The sequence below is a fragment of the Panthera tigris genome, chromosome D4 (assembly GCF_018350195.1).
Source record: "Panthera tigris isolate Pti1 chromosome D4, P.tigris_Pti1_mat1.1, whole genome shotgun sequence".
Classification (NCBI taxonomy): Eukaryota; Metazoa; Chordata; class Mammalia; order Carnivora; family Felidae; genus Panthera; species Panthera tigris.
This window is the reverse complement of record NC_056672.1, coordinates 92458190-92477372: the sequence shown is the minus strand read 5'-3', so window position 1 is coordinate 92477372 and position 19183 is coordinate 92458190. Positions and strand designations below refer to the sequence as shown.

Below are 19183 nucleotides of genomic sequence, written 5' to 3'. Positions count from 1 at the left end.
TTTATTTTAGTTTTATTTTCACCGACACCGTTCTTCCTTCGGGAACCCCTGGTTGCTGGAGCTGGTCTCCGGCAGTCTAATAATAAGCATCAATGCCACAAATTCCCTTCAAAGTGCTGCTTGAGCTGTGTCCACATATTCTAATAGATTTCGTTCTCGTTTTTACTTAATTCAAAATACTTTTCTGTGAAGGAGCAAATCATATCTTTTGTCTATTGAGTTCTTGGTATTTCTCTATTGATTCGTAGGAGCTCTTCACGTATTAAGGAAATTAGATTTTACTTGTGCTATCAGTTAAAAGAGTTAAACATAATTTTCCTCAGTTTATCCTTGCTTTTCTTGCTTGGCTAGTGGTGTCATTTTAATGTGTTTCCTCTATGTGGCTAAACTCACCGGCGTTTCCTTTTGTGGCTTCCGATCACCGTCACAGGGCTTCGATCATCTTTAGAGAGGCTTTTCATATTCTAAAGTTGAATTCCTGAATGTTCAATATTTCATCTTTTGTGCTCAACATCACTCCTCATCAGGGAAATACAAATCAAAACCACACTGAGATATCACCTCACACAGAGTGGCTAAAATGAACAAATCAGAAGACTATAGATGCTGGAGAAGATGTGGAGAAACGGGGACCCTCTTGCACTGTTGGTGGGAATGCAAACTGGTGCAGCCGCTCTGGAAAACAGTGTGGAGGTTCCTCAAAAAATTAAAAATAGATCTACCCTATGACCCAGCAATAGCACTGCTAGGAATTTACCCAAGGGATACAGGAGTACTGATGCAAAGGGGCACTTGTACCCCAATGTTTATAGCAGCACTCTCAACAATAGCCAAATTATGGGAAGAGCCTAAGTGTCCATCAGCTGATGAATGGATAAAGAAATTATGGTTTATATACACAATGGAATACTACGTGGCAATGAGAAAGAATGAAATCTGGCCTTTTGTAGCAACGTGGATGGAACTGGAAGGTATTATGCTAAGTGAGATAAGTCAGGCAGAGAAAGACAGACACCATGTGTTTTCACCCTTATGTGGATCCTGAGAAACTTAACAGAAGACCATGGGGGAGGGGAAGGGGGAAAAAAGTTACAGAGAGGGAGAGAGCCCAACCATAAGAGACTCTTAAAAACTGAGAATAAACTGAGGGTTGCTGGGGGGTGGGGGGGGAGGGGAAAGTGGGTTATGGGCATTGAGGAGGGCACCTGTTGGGATGAGCACTGGGTGTTGTATGGAAACCAATTTGACAATAAATTTCATATTAAAAAATGTTTCATCTTTTCTCCATCAAGAATTCATTTGCTTTAATTCATGAGTGAGCACCCAAACAGTATTTTCCAACCATCCACCCTGTTCTCCCGAAACCGTCTATAACTACTGAGTTCTCCCACATTCGTGATTCTCATGTGTATTTTGGTCTGTTCAGAGGCTTCTCATCCATTCTCCCGGGTTGTCCACGTGCCAGAACCCCAGTGGTTTTGTTCTGTTTGCTTCCTTTTGGAAGCACACCTGACCCACCACATGACGTTAGGTTCAGGTCAGGTGCACAACATCGTGATTCAGCATCTCTGCACGTTGTCCTGTGCTCACCACAAGCGTGGCCACCATCTATCACCATACACACTATTGCAACATCACTATGTCCCCCATGCGTCCCCCATGCTTCACCTATCATCCCCGTGACTTATTCATTCCGTAACTGGGAGCCTGTGCCTCCCACCCCCCTTCACGCATTTTGGGCACGGCTCCCTCTCCTCTGGCAGAAAACACTTTTCTAGAAAATTGTCTGTTTCATCCAACTTTTCATTTATTCCGTGAAGTTAAATAAAAATTTCCCTTCTAACGGTTCTTTACTTTTTTCTCCTTTTGTGGTTGTTTCCCATATTTGATGTATTTTTTTTCTTTTTCCTTTTTATCTTGACTAAGGCACCTAATGGCTTCCCCATTTTATCGATATTTTTCAAGAACCACCACTTGACCAAGTAATGGTTTTTCTATTTTCTTTAAGTTTCTTTATTATTTATTTATTATTTTGAGAGAAAGAGAGAGAGGAAGAGAGCGCAAGTGGGGGAGGGGCAGAGAGAGGGAGAGAGAGAATCCCAAGCAGGCTCTGTGCTATCAACACAGACAACTCCCCTCCCATTTTCCTATTTGCTAATTCAGTAATTTCTGCTTTTATGTTTGCAGAAATGTAAATGTTATCTTCTTTATCCTTCATTATGGTTACGTTGTTTTCACCCCTAATTTTTGAGTGGTATAGCTAACCAATTCCTTTTCGTTCTTTTCATTTATTGACATCATCTTTAGGACAATAGATTTTCCCAGATCCCTCAGAATCTGACGTGCTACGTGTTTATTTTTATTTTCTAAATACTCTGCAATTTTCTCTCTCACTCAAGAGTTGCCCTCCAATCTCTATGTTCTTGCTGTAAAAAGAACCATTGACTAGTCTAGCTCATAATCCAATTTTGGAGGGGAAAATCGCATTTTGATCATCCTAAAACATGAAGGGTCCCCTGGTTTGTCCTCTGGGTACCAAGCGTATCTGGGTAAGTGGAGAAAGCCTGGGAATAACAGGGACCAGTTTAGGACTCTGAGTCCTACTTTGACTCTCTCCTTGTAAATGTTTATCAGCACCACCTGAAAGCCCTAATTACCACTTGCAGCCCTGAGACTGAATTGGTGTTCACCTCCCTCCTGCCCTACTCAGTTAATGATCGGATCCAGCTGTCACTCAGGGTTACTGGGAAGTCTCAGAAGGGGCCAAAAATGGAGCCAGCAAGACACAAAGACCCATTATGAGGAAGTGCCTGAGGACTCTGCAGAATCTGGCAGGTGTTGGGCTCACTCTGGGTTCAGGCGGATGGCCCCACACCGGGTCTAGGAGGGCCCTGCGAGCTGGAAGTGATGTTTGTTCCAGAACCTGCTTCTGGCTGACCTCAACAGCCCTGGACTCTAGGCCAGCCTTGGCCACTTACTGTGGGTAAATATAGGTCAGGCACTTGGCACATTAGATCTCGTTCTTGACATCTGCAGAGGAAGCTGGCTTGGAGGTGTCAAAAGTGACAAAGGACACGAAAGCACCTTGGGAAGTTGGAGGAATTGTGAGAATGAGAAGCTCAATGTCCTGTCCAATAGGAGTTAAGGAAGCCATTCGTCCATTTTTCTACCATCCATCTATCCGCTTACCATCCAACCATCTATCCACCATCAATCTATCCATCCACCATCATCCATCCATCCACCACCCATCTATCCGCTTACCATCCAACCATCTATCCACCATCAATCTATCCATCCACCATCATCCATCCATCCACCACCCGTCTATCCACCACCCATCCACCATCCATCCATCCATCCATTTATTTACCATCCATCCACTAACCATCAATCCATCCATCCATCCATCCATCCACCATTTATCCATCCACCATCCATCCATCTGTTTAACATCCATCACTCCTTTTCTCAAACACCATTTACAGTGCTGTGTGACCTGTTTTTGGAATCTTTGCTATCTCAACACTACCTCAGTAGAGCCCCTTAAACAGTCAACCCTGGGATAAATACTGCGGAGGTTTCCTGTGTAGAGTACAGGTAACTTTCAAAATGCAGAAACAATTGTTTCTGCTACACAAATATGGATTAATTAGTGTTATTGGTGACGTAACAGATACACATATCAAGCAAGGCTGACAGATTCAGCTGGTAAAGAAACAATGAGCCCTTTTTAGATTCAGAAATTGTATTACTTACACAGACAGCAAAAGCAAGATCAGAAAGGGTGCCGGGTCCCAGGTCCCTGACCCTCCCTGCCCACCGCGTCCCCATGTCCACCTTCCTCTCTGGAGTTGGTCAACTTGCCGGCCATGCACTTGTCCACCTGGGCCCAGGGACCCGAGCCCCCCCTCTCTGCCTACCTGAATTCCCATTCCCATGACAGCCTCCACCCCACCCCCAGACCCGCAGAGGGAGCGAAGGTGAGCTGACTGCCCGTGCTTCAGGGGCACCTAGAACCTGCCTGAGGGGTGGCTTTGGGAGGGGGCAGGGTCCTCTGTGCACTCTGTATGCCACTAGCCTGCCCAAACATCTGGGACTGCAGCCTTTGCCCCCAGAATGATGACCTGTGAGCCCAGGTGGCCACGCAGGAGCGAGGTGGCTGTGGGGTCCTCATGGAGCACAACAGAGCACACGGCCATGTCCGGCCCAAGGGCACGCAAGCTCAGAACAACGGTGTGAACTGGGCATCACACAGGGAGGGGACCAGGAATGTGACAAGGTGGGCCCCTTGTGCTCGACAGTCAGCCACCCACGGGCATGATGTCTACAGACCCAGGGGCCGGCATAGGGATCTCTGGCCATTGGTGGAGCCCCGGGGCCCACCTTCCAGGACACAGCTGTCCTCAGTGCCGACTCTGACCTGTTGTTGCCCAAGATTGCGACCTGGGAAGTGTTCCTGATGCTGGCGACCAGCCTGGACCCACGCCCCAGACCTACCCCTCTGGGGCCTACCAGGAACCGTCCAGGCCTCAGGGACACAGGGACCTTCCTGTTTGGACTGGAGTGGGGGAGTCAGTGGCACTGGAAGAGGGCCTCAGGCTGTCCTGGAAGATGATGTCCTGGAGACCTTGAGGATAAGCCACGGGGCATTCGGGGAACCGCATGGCCGGGGTCCCAGAGGTCCTGACTTGCAGGCCCCCGGCCCCCGTATAAGGGCCCGAGCCCGCGGCCTGGCCTTCCTCAGTCCCGGGAGCTCAGCGCCACCTGAGCCGCAGCCATGAAGTGTCTCCTGCTCGCCCTGGGCCTGGCCCTCGTGTGTGGCCTCCAGGCCGCTACCGTCCCCCCCGCCATGGAGGACCTGGATATAAGACAGGTGTGGGCGTGTGGGGTGGGTGCTGGGGGGCCTACAGAGGGCAGGAAGGCCTGACTGCAGAAATCTAAGGGAAGACCAGACGAGGCATAGAGCTAGGCCAGGCCTTTGTCCCCCCAAATGCTGGCTCTGACCACCTGCCTGTTTCCCTCTCACTCCCGGGCAGAGTCACCCATGACTCTGCCACACTCCGAAAAGGAGCTCACCCAGGACAGTGCTGGGGGGAGAGGGCAGCTATTGCAAATATGCAAGAACCCCTTGGGGTGCTGGCACACGGTAGGAGGGCCTCAGATGTGCCCTGAGTCCTGACGCACCACAATCGCGATCCCACTCGAGACACCCCGGAGTGTAGGGGACAAACCAGCAGGGGGGTCAGAAGGAGAGCCCGCTGTGGGGCCGGGGCCGCCTCCCCGCCCCCCATGGCAGCTCAGGCCCCCTCCCCAGGTGGCTGGGATGTGGCACTCCGTGGCCATGGCGGCCAGCGACATCTCCCTCCTGGACTCAGAGACGGCCCCTCTGAAAGTGTACGTCCAGGAGCTGAGACCCACGCCCGGGGACAACCTGGAGATCATTCTGCGTAAATGGTGGGTGACCGAGGCCCCCGGGCTGGGGGCCGGCGAGGGCCTGGGCCCAGGGCAGGCGGGCGGGCAGGGTCCTGACGGGAGCTGGCTCCGTGTGGGGGGTTCCCGGTGGCCTCAGAGGCCCAGCCTATGGCTCTGGGCCTATCACACAGGGCGGCCACAGGTCAGTGAGCAGAGAGGCCCGTGTGGAGGCCGCCGGTCAGCTGGGGCTGGGGCCCTGGGGGCCTGGGCGGTTCCTGCCACGAGCCCTGTCTGCCCTGGAGAGAGGGCCGGGGACCCAAGGAATTCTCACTGTGATCCGTGATGAGATCCTTAGAGGTGCTGTGACCAATCCCCCCGCGAACGGGGTCAGTTCTGAGCTAGCCCCGCCCCCCACCCCCAGCAGCTTTCTGGGCTGGCTACATCTACCCCATTGTCACCTTGTCCGAGTCACCTGCTCAAGGCCACAGGGCCACTCACATTTGGGCCAACACCTCATGGCCTTGCTCACAGCCGGCCCAGGGCTGGGTGTCCTCAGGGTCTGTGGATGCTTCCTGGAGCCCAGCTCCTGTCCCTCCACTGGGGTTCGGGGGTGACCCCCACCGCTCTGGCTTTTCAGGGAAAACCACGCATGCATCGAGGAGAACATCATGGCCCAGAAGACCGAGGACCCAGCCGTGTTCACGGTCGACTGTAAGTGCCCCCACCCCGTGCCCGTGGGGCCACCCCCTGGTCAGCCCCCCTTAGGTGCCCGTGGACAGAGTGCTCCCTCCCGCTCTGAGCCCCCCACCCCCGACCCCCGCCACGTCCTGACGGCAGGGAAGAGTCAGACGGGTGTGTGGTCTGCCCTGAACGCCAGGCCCGGCTTCTCTTACCCTACATCGCAAAGGGCACTCCCAGGGAGGGGGGGGAGTGGATGAGGCCTGGGGACCAGCCCCCCGCCTCTGGGGCTCAGTCTCCTCCAGGCCCCTTGGCTCCCTGCTCAGGTAGGAAGACGGCGGAGAGGCATCTGGTTCCCTGCAAACCCGGGCAGGTTCGGTCCTTGCAGGGAACGCCTGAGGGCAGGCCTGCGGCAACTCCCCTGCTCAGGGACCAGTGGCCTGTGGCTCCTTAAAAATACCCAAATAAAGCAGACCGGTGGGCAAACACCCTGTGGATTTGCCGGTCAATCCTGGAACCTGCTTCTGGAACCTTCTGGGCCTAACTCCAGCCTTTCTGCCCAGGCCCTGTCTCCTGGGCCTAGCGGCCTCATCCGGGGCGGGACCCGGGCCCACCCCCTAGCTTCCAGCCCTCCTCTGCCACCAAGGACGGCCACCGGGCACCCACCCCAGCACCTCCCGTTCTTAAGCTATGAGCAGGCTTTCCAGCAGGACCTCGGGTCATCCTGGGAAGGTGGCGGGAGCCTCCGAAGAGCTGGGCAATGCCCGGCAGGGACACTGCTGTCCTGCTCCGAGCCCTGCCAGGCCCACGGCCCCACAGACTTGGGGTCCCCGCACGCTCCCGTTGGCTCCCCACCTTTGAAAAACAGACATCACGGCCCTACCCACCGCGATATTTCTCCATTTCCTTCTGCCCATTGATGTCCACGTAGAGCCGCGACTCCAGTGGGGCTCCGGTTCTGGATTATTTTGTCATCGCTCACAGGACCTGGGCACCTGTCACAGGAATTGGGGGGGGGGGGTCACCTGGGTCTTAGCGCCTGAGCGTGTGCACGAATATCCGAAAGGATGAAGGGCACAGCCAGAAGTGGGGACGAGCCTTGGGCCAAGCAGGGCAGAAAATCCCAGAAGGGCTTTGCTGCCATGCGGATTTTGAAAGACCTGCCCACGGTCTCGGCCCAAGTGCAGGGGGTGCCGGTCCGGCACAGCCAGGGCCGCTCGGAGGGCCCCCCGCGGGGTCCCTGCCAGGGGTGGGCCGTGGAAATGCACGGCAGGTGAAGGGGAGGCCCGAGGTGGCGAGGGGGGTCGTGGGCCGGATCTCAGGTCTCTGTTCTGGCCTCTTCTCCAGACCAGGGGGAAAGAAAGATCTCCGTGCTGGACACTGACTACACCCACTACATGTTTTTCTGCATGGAGGTCCCAGCGCCCGGCACAGAGAACGGCATGATGTGCCAGTACCTGGGTGCGTAGCCGCCCCGGGGCCACCCTCCAAGGCGTGGCTCGTGAGCACCCCGGGGGCCCCGGTGGGAGGAAGGGAGCAGGGCTGCCTCCTGGCCTCCATGGCTCACGTTAGCAAAGGTCCTGGGGTGTGATCCGATGTGGAGTCGTCCACACGGGGAACCTTACCATTGTTCTCAGGTGCTCTCTCCCAGGGCTCCTGAGGGGACCGTGGGCGCTGGGCCAGCAGAACGCTCCCTGGCCAGTTGACTCACGGTGTCCTGATGCGGCAGGACAGCTGACGGCCCGGGGGCTGTGGGCCCTCTTGTCCTGTGTCCATGCAGACCCCCCGGTGCTGTCCTGGGACTGGGCCGGGGGAGGGGCAGGGACGCTGGAGGGCAGGGGTCTGAGCCCCAGAGGCCACCCCGGGAGCTGACCTCAGGATGCCAGTGTGTCCTTCCTGCACTTGCTCTCTGGACGGGGGGGGGGGGGGGACCTCGGGCTCCCCAGTGTCATCAAGCCCCGCGGCCCAGGGACTGACCCACTGCCCCCCCCCCCACGCCCCCCCAGCCAGGACCCTGAAGGCCGACAACGAGGTCATGGAGAAATTCGACAGAGCCCTCCAGACTCTGCCCGTGCACATCCGGATCATCCTGGACCTGACCCAGGGGAAGGGTTAGCTCTGCCCTCGGTCGCCCCCTCCTGGGCTTGCTGTCCCAGCTCTGGGACCCATCGGTGGTTCTGTAGAAATCAGGACAGCGTCATCCTTCATCATTGGTCCCCATTCCCTGGTTGGGGAGGGGGTGCAGAGCCCCTGAGGCGGGGTCCCCCTCCCACCCCTCTGGGCCCAGGGCTGCCCCGGCGACCTGTGACCTCTCTCCCCGACTCTCTCTCCTCCCGCAGAGCAGTGCCGCGTCTAGGTAGGTGAGCTCCTGCCCGACCCGCCTCCTGGGGTAACGTAGCAGCCCTGCCCCCACGTCCTGGGCACGTGCACGGGTGGGGGGCGTCCCGGGGGACCCCCAGCTCCCCTCCGTCGGGCCCCGGCCCCTCTGCGGGAATGGCTGGAACCCGGCGTCTCTCCTGCTGACCGCGAGGGCCGGGCTGGCTGTGCGTCCACTCTCTCGAATGGCCTTTGTGGGATGTCGTTCCTGTGTCCCGGTCGAGCCCCCACGCGGACGTCCCCATGGGCTCTTCTGGGCAAGGGCGTGGGGTGACCAGCACTCAGCCTGAGGTGGAGAGGCCGTCCCTCACCCCCAGGCTGGGAGGGGCCGGCGAGGGTCCGACAGGCTCCCCAGGAATCACAGGGGAGCCCTGGTCCGTTTCAGGGCCCAGAGAGGATGACACCCCTTCCAGCCCCGTTGGGGGGACTCAGGAGGGACCGGACCTGCCAGACCTGTTCGTCCAGCCCCCAGGCTCCGGGGGGGGGGGGGCCCAGCCTGGGGACTCCTGCTCTGAGCCCCTCCCCCTCTAGCAATAAAGAAATAAAGCAGGGAACAGTCTGCCTGGGTCTTTCCTGGCCTTGTGCGTGTGGAGATGGGGGGAGGTCCCCGCGGGGTGTTAGACGCGATGTCCCGTTGCCACGTGTGGCGTCTCTGGTCACACGACCGTGGAAGCTGAGGGGGCAGTGCAGCTGGGGTTCTAACTGCTCCGTTACTTTCCTGACACAGAAACGTCTCAGGGGTCTCCTTGGGGCCTCTTGCCCTCCCGCCAGCCTGAAGGTCGGGGATGGGGGGCGGTGGGAGCTCCAGGGCCGAGAGGGCACGCAGCCTGCGGTGTGGACGACAGGCCCACAGACACCAGCATCAAAGAACAGAGCCCCCCCGCCCCCCTGTTAGGGCTCTGGGGTCCCCCAGGGAGCCACTGCAGAGGGGACCCGTCCCCCCTCCCCCGCCCCGGACAGAAACGGGAACAGGAAATGGGCCGGCCTGTGGTCACCCTGAGCCCCTGCCTGGGGGCTGAATGTAGGCCTTCCTTCCACCGTCACCAAGGCCCTGGAAGGCAGCCACTCCCGTCCACACCGAGGGAGGGTGTCCCAGCAGCAACTAGCCTCCAGGTCCACACAGCCCGGTCAGAGGGGGACCTGGACGTTGACCCAGGCCGTGTGGCTCCAGCCCAGCCCCGAACTCGACACAAAGCCCCATCTGAGGGCAACACCGGGTTCGGGCCCGGAGACACCACTGATGGGATCCGGCCCACCCGGGGCGGGTGGAAAGGAAGTGAGCTCGCTTCTGGGGGCGCCGGGCACGGAACCCGTGTGCCACACGCGTCCGCGGTCACCAGGGCCACGTGCTGGCGAGGCGTGGGTGCTGGAGTCAAGAGGGCAGCGCAGGCCAGCCCGCCCGGCCCCTGCCGTCCATTCCGAGTCTGGTCTCGTCCGTAAGTGGAGACGGCTCAAGGAACAAATGCAGGGAGTGGGAGGTAGGACACGGGGGAGGACAGCTCCTGCACCCTGAGCTCGGCTGCACACCCCACGAGGTGGTGTGGCCCCGCTGCCGTGACCACAACTCTGACACCCCTTGGGCCTCAGGTCCCAACCTCAGGGCCGGCTGCCCCTCCCGCCGGCCCCCTCCGGCCACCGCCATCGTTACCTGGAAGCCAGCAAAGTAAGCACCATGATCACGAGCCCTGAAAATAACATAAACTCCAAAAAGAGAGCCCTGGAAGGCGGGCGAGCAGGGCGGTCTGGTCTGGGACCCGGGGATCCGAGGACAGCGCAGTGGCAGCTAGTTCTGGGTCCCCCCCAGGACAGAAGGCAGCCCAGGGTGGTCCACTGCCCACCTGGATCAAACCGGGGTCCCCCCACGACACCAGGCTAGCCCAGTGCCTGTGGCCAGAAGGACCAACGGGGGGCCCTCCAACCGCGAGCCGCCGGGACGGACTCCCCTTCCTCGGGACACTGGGCCTGAGATGACCCTCCCCTGGGGAGCCGGGCCGTGGCCTTGAGCTGGAGAATCGCTCCTGCCCCTCAGGCAGCGCCGGCAGGGCCACGGGAGCCCCACGCCAGCCACGCCGGCAAAGGCACGCTGTGAACGTCAGACCGGCGGGACTGCGAGCTGCCCCCAAACCGGAAGCTGCCGCTGCTGCTGCTGCTGGGACACTTTCAACAGGACCCGGAGTCTCCGACAGAAGAGGCAGAGTGACCGGGGAGCGGCCGGAGGTCACCCGGCACAGGGGACACCAGGAGCATCACAGCCTGAGGGAGAAGACGACGAGAGGGCGCCCCACGGACATTCGCGGGACGGCGGACATTCCCGCTACCGCAGCACCAACCACACCTCCTCGGGCAGAGGAAACTGCTCTGATGACAGGTCCCTGAGCACAAGGCCACCTGCTCACCGGACACACGGCAGTCCCGACAGACGTGCCACACAGCGCGGCTGCAAAACGCCCCCAGCGAAGGCTGACAGGCCTGAAAGGGGGACGGACAGACAGACACCCCAAGCTCCGAGCCGGGGGCTTGCACCTGCCCCGAGTGGCTGAGGGATGCGGGAGGCCGGGGGCGGTAAGTGCGGGAATTGGAGCCACGCGGTCAGCCACGGGTGGGTACAAACCCGCTTACACAGAGCGCGGCCCCAACGGCCACAGAGCCGGACGGCTCTCACCCCCGACGTCCAGACCCCGGGACGCCCCCCCTGCAGACGCCAGGCGAACTCCCCGTGGGCCCCGCGGGCTCTGAAGGCCCGGCTACCGAACGCGGGTTGCGGGGGGGGGGGCAGGAAGTCTCCAGAGCAGCTCACAGAACTCAGAGAAACACTAAGAAAGGGCCACCAGGACAGAGCGCACTCACGTGGCCTGACCCTGGGACCAGGGGCGCCTGGGGGGCTCGGTCGGTTCAGCGTCCCACTCTTGGTTTCTGCTCAGGTCGTGATCTCATGGCTCAAGAGCTGCACGGTGCGGAGCCTTCTTGGGGTTCTCCGTCCCCATCCCCCCCGCCCCTCCCCTGCTTGCGTGTGCATGCACGCGCTGTCTCTGTCTCATAAATAATAAATAAATAAATAAAATCTGTGATGGAGACAAACAGACAAATTACATGTAAAGAAGCACAAAGAGAACGACGGCAGCATTTGTAGGAGGGAGAGATTCGTGCTGGGGACTGGGCGTTCGTGTGCGTTATTAGGTCAAGGGATGTCCCTTCCATTCCTGTTTTGCTGAAAGGTTTTACTTCATTGTCCTGGGCTGTCCTGTCCTGTCCTGTGCTGTCCTGCCCTGCCCTGTTTCGGCCTGTGCCGGGCTGTGTTTTTGAGCCAGAGTTGCCGGTAAACTGTAAGCAGTGTGATTTCTGCATAAGCTAAGCTGACCAAATCGTCTTTCTTCTTTAGCCTGTTGAGGTTACAAATGGCACCGGTGTGCAGTTTGCAGTGTCAGAAGGTCCTCACGGTTGCCGGAGGTAAAAACCGATTTCGTTCCGATGCTCTGTCCGCTGCTGGGTGCGACATTCTGCCCTTTAGCCGAGGGCGTTTTGCACTTACTTCCGGGGGAGGCTGCCGCTCCCTGTCTTGCTGTGACACAGAGGTTGAACGGGTCCGTGGGACGGGCTGGGAGTACCCTGCCTCCCGTTCTGGGTTTGGACCCTGTACTCGAACACGTCAGAGGAGAGCAGGGCGGTGAGGCGGTCGGAGCTGGTGATGTCGCGGCAAACACTTAGATCACTGCTACGATGGGCTTGATAACTGTGGAGGGTCCCCACTCTCTTCGGGCGCGTTTCCTGGTGGGCGCTCCCCGGCCTCCCAGCCTCCCGGCCTCGGTCTCTGCCTCCTCCATACCTGTGGCCCTTTCACCCGGCTGTTTTGTGCAGTGTCTCTCCTCGTCCTTGACTGAGCTCAGCAAGGACCTTGGGGCTCCACGTTGTTGAGTCTGGGAGGGGCCTGACCCCCGGCCTCTGAGCAGGGCACTCAGAACACCTTCACCCATTTCTTCTCCCGGGGGGTCCGCTGTGCTGTCCTGTCCCCATGCCGGGGCCTCAGAGGCATTTGATCACTCGTCCACCAGTGGCTCTGTCTGTGCTGTGGGTCCTGGGCGTGCCTGTGCCGGCACCTGCTCCCAGGCGGCAGCCACCTTCCCCCCGCCCAAAGCAGGTCTGGCGCTCTGCTCTCTGCCCTAAGACCATGCCCGGCAAAACTCAGACTCACCCTCGTGGTGCCACGCTGCCCGCTGGTCCCACTGACGCCCAGCTGGAGGGACAGGTCCTGGGGAAACAGGGCGGGGCATCAACGCGCGTCCTCGGCTGCATGAAAGCCCACTGCCCCTCCCTGGCCCCAAGAGTTCATCCTAAGAAAAGTAATGTCCTGCTTCTGCCGTCACAGGCCTGCCCTCCGGCCACTTCTAAAGACCTCAGGGTCCCGACAGGAGGGCAAGGGCCTGGGGCCAGTCCCCTCCCACGTCCCACTCACTGGGGCAGCGATCTGGGAAAGTTGGATGCCGGGGCCTGGGTCTCCCCTCAGACTGGACAACGCCAACCGCCTGAGGCCAGCGATCACTTTTTTTTCCTTTTGTGTGTGTGTGTGTGTGTGTGTTTTAGGTTTATTTTTGAGAGACAGACAGAGCATGAGCGGGGGAGGGGCAGAGAGAGAGGGAGACACAGAATCCGAAGCGGGCTCCAGGCTCTGAGCAAGCGGTCAGCACAGAGCCTGATGTGGGGCTCGAACCCACGGACCGCGAGATCGTGACCCGAGCCGAAGTCGGACGCTCAACCGACTGAGCCACCCAGGCGCCCCTCTTTGTGTTTTTTTAAATAGCGTTCTGAGGAGTATTCTGGAAATTATGACCAGGTGCGTCCTGAACAGCACGCTTTGCAGCACCATATTGGCAGGGACGCGGCAGAATCTCTGAGAACGCGAGAGGGATGTCACCCGCGGAGGGCGGGGCCAGCGCTTCCCAAACTCACCAGAAAACGGGACATCTGCTTTCTGCAGGCTGACACCCCCACGACCCTGTTCTGGAAGCCAAGTACGGCCTCGCATCTCGCAGCTGGGTCACCGTGGACACCGGTCGAAGCTGCTGGAGCTAGTAGCCGGGGCCACCGTCGCAAAGGAACCCCCCGCTGGTGGGGACCGCTAACCACAGAGGACCACTCTCCCAGCTCCCAGGCCCGAAGTCCAGTCAAGGGGTGGGCAGGGCTGTGCTCCCTCCGAAGGCTGCAGGGGAGGCTCCTGGCCTCTTCCAGCTTCTGGAGCTGCTGGGTGTCCCAGCATCCCTTGTCTTGTAGACACATCCCTCCCAAGTTCTGGCTTCGTGGCCACAGGCCTTCTCCCTGGGTCCCCTCTCTGCCCCTGTTTTCTCTTAAAAGGACAGGAGACAGTAGCCCCTACTCCCACGTGTGCCTCATCCATAGAAATCACATCTGTAGAGTCCCTGTTTCCAAATAAAGTCACATTTGGACGTGCGTTTTGGGGGACACCATCCAACCCAGTGCATTCCCTGCTGCTCCCCGGAAAAGAGGAAAACGCTGAACCCCGGAGGCTGTCACGGGGACTGCGGGGAGGGCGTGGGGAGGGCCCGGAAGGGTCACGGTGCCTGGCGCACGCCCCACAGAGGTGCTGCTGGACGCCCACCTCATCCGGACCATTCCAGATCCTCCACCGACAGGCAGCAAGAATGTCCACCCCACCCCGCCTGGCTTCAAGGCCACTCCTCAGAGTTTCAACAGACACCCCCACGTCCGGGGTCAGAGCCTCCCCCGGGAGCGGCAGCCACACTGAAGCCGGCCACCTGCCAGGGAGGATCGTGGACACCGAGAGGCAGGTCCGCACCAGCTGCCACAAGAGGGCCACACCGGCCTGATGGCCTGAGCCACCGCCTCTCCCGCCCTTAGAACCAGAGCCCCGTGGCCCGGAACCTGCCATCTCTCTGCAGGGTGGGCTCTTTCCTGGCACAGTGACATGCAGTGACATGTGGCCTTTCCAGGAAAGAGAGCAGAGCCCTGGGCCTCCACCCGAGCTGCTGCTGCTGCCTGTGGGTCACCCGGATGGCCCCCACCTGTGGGGGAGGTGCTCTCCAGACGCCCCACCGGGAGAGGGCACAGGGCAGGTGGCTGTCCCCCTCCGCACTCCTCCTCCATCCCATGCCCGCCTCCCGGGGACGGGCAGGTTGACCGTCTGAACGTCAGGTGGTGGCCTTTCACCCCCTTGGCTCAGCGCACGGGGCTCGCGCGTCCCCCTGTGGGTGCTGGTTTGCAACCTGATCGGCGGGACACGTTCTTCTGTAACCGCTCGACTCCCCTCCGCGCCCACACACCTGGAGCTCCCGGGCACGAGGGGCCACAGGAAGTGCTTCGGGCGATTTCAGAGGTGCGGCCTGGCAGACCCGTGGGCTTCCTGACGGCACGTACCCATGGACACCCCTCGTGCTGCCCCCACGCGCGCCCCACCCTGAGAGGGACCTAGCCCGTGGGCTGGGTGACCCTGCCGATCATCGCGGTCCCCGACCACTCCTGTGACTCGGCAGACCGCCCACTGCCGGCCAGGCCCGTCCTCAGACCCCGCCTGAACCCGCGGCACCTTCCCCTTCCTGCAGGCGGTGGGGTGACCGGGAGGAGAACCCATCCTCCCAAGGCCGTGGCCGTGGGTCGTGGAGTCGCTGATGCCCCAGGAGAGAGAATGAAACCGAAGGAGAAAGACCTGGGAGGCCTTGACCAGCCGGGCACGTGGGGGCACCAGGAGGTGGTGGGCGCCTGCAGGAGGAGAGGGGGTGAAGGGGTGATGTCTGGTCCTCGTGTAGGACAGACTGCCACCCGCAGGCACGATGTCCTGGACCCTGGGGCTGGCGTGGGGCCCTCCGGCCATTGGCTGGGCTCCGGGGCACACCCTCCAGGACACAGCTGTCCCCAGTGCTGACTCTGACCTGTTGTTGTCAAAGATCGTGACCCAGGAAGTGTTCCCGATACTGGCGACCAGCCTGGACCCACACCCCGGACCCTGCCCCCTCGGGGGCCTACCAGGAACCGTCCAGGGACACAGGGACCGTCCCGTTCCCGCTCGCTCCGCAGGAAGAAGGCCTCCCATTGTGCGGGTGGAGGAAGCCCCCTGAGGGCCTGGGGATGAGCCACGGGGGATTCGGGGAACCACATGGCTCGCAGGCCCCCGGCCCCCGTATAAGGGCCCGAGCCCGCGGCCTGGCCTTCCTCAGTCCCGGGAGCTCAGCGCCACCACAGCCGCAGCCATGAAGTGCCTCCCGCTCGTCCTGGGCCTGGCCCTCGTGTGTGGCATCCAGGCCGCCACCGTCCCCCTGACCATGGACGGCCTAGACCTGCAGAAGGTCTGAGGACGGCTGGGGGGGTGGGGCGGTGAGCTGCAGGGTGGGCGGGGGGCGGGGCCTCGGCCGCCTGAAGAGCGTGGGTGGAAGCCAGGACGCTGGGACACCCCCCCAACCTGCTCCCCGTCCTCAGGGCGGCTTTCCCTCGCTTGCCCAAGGTCCAGATGGTTCCACTGAACTCGTACGACCTGTCCTTCAAAGCCGCCTGGGAACCCAAGATGTTATTTCAAGTGTGGGGGCTCCCAGAGGGGCGTCTGGTCGGTGGCGGGGGGGTCGCCCAGAGCTCACTGGCTGCCACCCCACTTAGACCGGGCCCCCGGCCGGGGCGGGAGGGAGAGCCCGTTGTGGGGCCGGGGACACCTCCCCGCCCCTGATGGCAGCTCAGGCCCCCTCCCCAGGTGGCTGGGTCGTGGCACTCCGTGGCCATGGCGGCCAGCGACATCTCCCTCCTGGACTCGGAGACCGCCCCTCTGAGAGTGTACGTCCAGGAGCTGAGACCCACGCCCGGGGACAACCTGGAGATCATTCTGCGCAAATGGTGGGTGACCGAGGCCCCCGGGCTGGGGGCCGGCGAGGGCCTGGGCCCAGGGCAGGCGGGCGGGCAGGGTCCTGACAAGAGCTGGCTCCGTGTGGGTGGTCCCCGGTGGCCTCGGAGCCCCCGCCCAGGGCTCCGGGCCGACGGGCCGACCACACAGGGCGGCCGCAGGGCAGTGCGCGTAGAGGCCGGCCGGTCAGCTGGGGGGTTGGGGCCCTGGGGGCCTGGGCGGTTCCTGCCATGAGGGATCAGAGAGGACAACTCAAGTTCAGTGTTACCACCTTTTAGGGAGGACAACAGGTGTGTTGAGAAGAAGGTCTTAGCAGAGAAAACGGAGTGTGCGGCCAAGTTCAACATCAACTGTAAGTGTCCCCGAGGGCCGGGTGCGAGTTGCAAGGCTGGTCACAACTGTCCTTGGGTGGTGGCTGTCCTTGCAGGCGGGGACGAGGTGGGAGAGTGCCGGTCCGGTCCCACTCTCGGGGCTGCCTGGAGTGGCCGGTGGGGTGCTGACCCGTGGGCCTGTCCGCGCCCGGAGCCATGAGCCTTTCAGGCCCGGTTACCCAGCCCGACCACAGAACCGGGGCAGGGAGAGTTTCCGGCCCCACGACTGCGGTCAGTGCACAGCTGAGCTCCTGGACCCTGCTGGAGTGGGGGCGGGGGGGGGGTTTAAGGATCTTCTACCGAATTCTCTATCACTAACTGCAACATTTAGGGGCTTTTGTGAACTATAAAAAACCACAAATGGAGAGCTACGTGCTAAAATTTAAACAAAGGAGGCACAGAAACTTCTTGTGGGTTTTCGGTCGGCAAATTCGATTTTTCTCTCACGCTGAAGATTTGCTCTGGGCCACCCTGACCCTCCTCCTCTCTCTCCTTCCTTCATGCCTCACCCCCACCTCACCCCTACCTCCGGCCCCTCCCTGCCAAGCCTGAGTGCTTGGTCGGGAGCTCTCCTGCTCACAGCCCCGGGCACAGCTCCGACCGCTGTGTGCGCGTCTGACTGTTCTGTCCCCGCCACCTGACCCGTGACACGCCTGGCCTAGGGGACACACCCGGCCCTGTGCTCCCCACTTTCCACTTCCTGCTGCCGATGGCCACGCTTCCACGTGGGCAGCACCCTGGGGGCTGCAGGACAAGGAACCACACCCGTAGGGGGCTCCCGCTGGACAGGACTTCGTCTCCCCTTTGGCTCTTCTCCTCTCCCCAGATCTGGATGAGAACGAGGTCATCGTGCTGGACACCGACTACGAGAACTACCTGTTCCTCTGCCTGGAGAACACCGACGCCCCCGGGCAGAACCTCGTGTGCCAGTGCCTGAGTACGTCACTGAGCAGGCCCGGGTCCCCCTGCGTGTGGGGGCGGGGGCTGAGGACCCCCGGTGGGGACCAAGTCCCCTGACATTGCCTCGGGAATCGGGGATCCAGGATCCAGGCCGAGGGGCTGGGCTTAGTGTTCCTGCCTCGGCCAGAGGATGACTGCTGAGTAGAAGCTTTGGTTGGGGGTGATGTTCCACAAAAGCACCATTAAACCTGTCAAGTTCTGAGCGGAACGCAAGCCGGTAAGATCCGGTAGCAGGAGGCTGAGACGTGGCCGCTTTGCCTGAATGAAGCACTTTGTGCGCGGTTAGAGACGCGTTCTCGGCCAGCACGTCAGCCCTGCGGGCGAGCCCCAGCCGCCCGGGGACGGGGACCCTGGCCTCGTGTCCCTGCAGGGCCCCCGCGCCGTCCTGGGAGGGCGGGGCGGGGACCCCGGAGGGCAGGGGGGCTGAGCCCCCGGAGGCCACCCCGGGGGCTGACCTCAGGAAGCCAGTGTGTGCTTTCTGCTCTGGCTCCCTGGACGGGGCTCCCCGAGGCCGTCAAAGCCCCGCGGCCCAGGGACTGACCCACCGCCCCCCACAGCCAGGACCCTGAAGGCCGACGACGAGGTCATGGAGAAGTTCGACAGAGCCCTCCAGACTCTGCCCGTGCACGTCCGCCTCTTCTTTGACCCGACCCGGGTGGCAGGTGACCGCCTCCACACCCCGCGTCCCTGCTCTCACCCTGCGTGCGGCTCACCCGTCGGACAGCCATGAGCCCGGGGCGCGTCCGTCTCCCACGGTGGCCCCCATTCCCCGGGCCCCCGGGGGAGAGGGTGCAGAGCCCCTGGGGCGGGGTCCCCCTCCCACCCCTCTGGGCCCAGGGCTGCCTCAGCGACCTGTGACCTCTCCCCCCGGCTCTCTCTCCTCCCGCAGAGCAGTGCCGCATCTAGGTAGGTGAGTTCCTGCCCGACCCGCCTCCTGGGGTAACGTAGCAGCCCTGCCCCCACGTCCTGGGCACGTGCACGGGTGGGGGGTGTCCCGGGGGACCCCCAGCTCCCCTCCGTCGGGCCCTGGCCCCTCTGCGGGAATGGCTGGAACCCAGAGTCTCTCCTGCTGACCGCAGGGGCCGGGCTGGCTGTGTGTCCACTCTCTCGAATGGCCTTTGTGGGATGTCGTTCCTGTATCCCGGTCGAGCCCCCATGCAGACGTCCCCATGGGCTCTTCTGGGCAAGGGCGTGGGGTGACCAGCACTCAGCCTGAGGTGGAGAGGCCGTCCCTCACCCCCAGGCTGGGAGGGGCCGGCGAGGGTCCGACAGGCTCCCCAGGAATCACAGGGGAGCCCTGGTCCGTTTCAGGGCCCAGAGAGGATGACACCCCTTCCAGCCCCGTCGGGGACTCAGGAGGGACCGGACCTGTCGGACCTGTTCGTCCAGCCCCCAGGCTCCTGGGGGGGGGGGGGCCCAGCCTGGGGTCTCCTGCTCTGAGCCCCTCCCCCTCCAGCAATAAAGAAATAAAGCAGGGAGCAGTCTGCCTGGGTCTTTCCTGGCCTTGCGTGTCTGGGGATGAGTGGGG

The 19183-nt window shown here is 61.2% G+C and overlaps 2 protein-coding genes and 1 non-coding gene across 4 annotated transcripts; 2 read left to right on the top strand and 1 right to left on the bottom strand.

The window, feature by feature from the left end:
• Window positions 1-4780: 4780 nt before the first annotated feature.
• On the top strand, window positions 4781-10136 carry LOC102963910 (beta-lactoglobulin-2). The gene is made up of 6 exons (XM_042963514.1): window positions 4781-4876; window positions 5318-5457; window positions 6053-6126; window positions 7441-7554; window positions 8100-8204; window positions 10057-10136. Exons 1-6 carry the CDS (start codon window positions 4781-4783, stop codon window positions 10134-10136), a joined length of 609 nt encoding a protein of 202 aa, XP_042819448.1.
• A 3017-nt stretch (window positions 10137-13153) lies between these two features.
• Window positions 13154-13238, bottom strand: TRNAR-UCG. Its single transcript has one exon. It is a non-coding gene; the product is annotated as a tRNA-Arg (tRNA).
• A 2448-nt stretch (window positions 13239-15686) lies between these two features.
• On the top strand, window positions 15687-19055 carry LOC122233027 (beta-lactoglobulin-1-like). Of its 2 annotated transcripts, XM_042963996.1 has the most exons (7): window positions 15687-15782; window positions 16178-16317; window positions 16603-16676; window positions 17522-17632; window positions 18213-18317; window positions 18545-18561; window positions 18967-19055. In XM_042963996.1, the coding sequence occupies exons 1-6, from the start codon at window positions 15687-15689 to the stop codon at window positions 18559-18561; spliced, it is 543 nt and encodes a 180-aa protein (XP_042819930.1). In that variant the 3' UTR covers window positions 18967-19055. The 2 variants fall into 2 exon arrangements, 1 of the variants encoding a protein (XP_042819930.1); XR_006210450.1 differs by lacking the exons at window positions 15687-15782; window positions 16178-16317; window positions 16603-16676; ... (1 more) ...; window positions 18545-18561; window positions 18967-19055 and adding an exon at window positions 17866-17936 and having other exon boundaries at window positions 18213-18302.
• The last annotated feature ends 128 nt before the right edge of the window (window positions 19056-19183 follow it).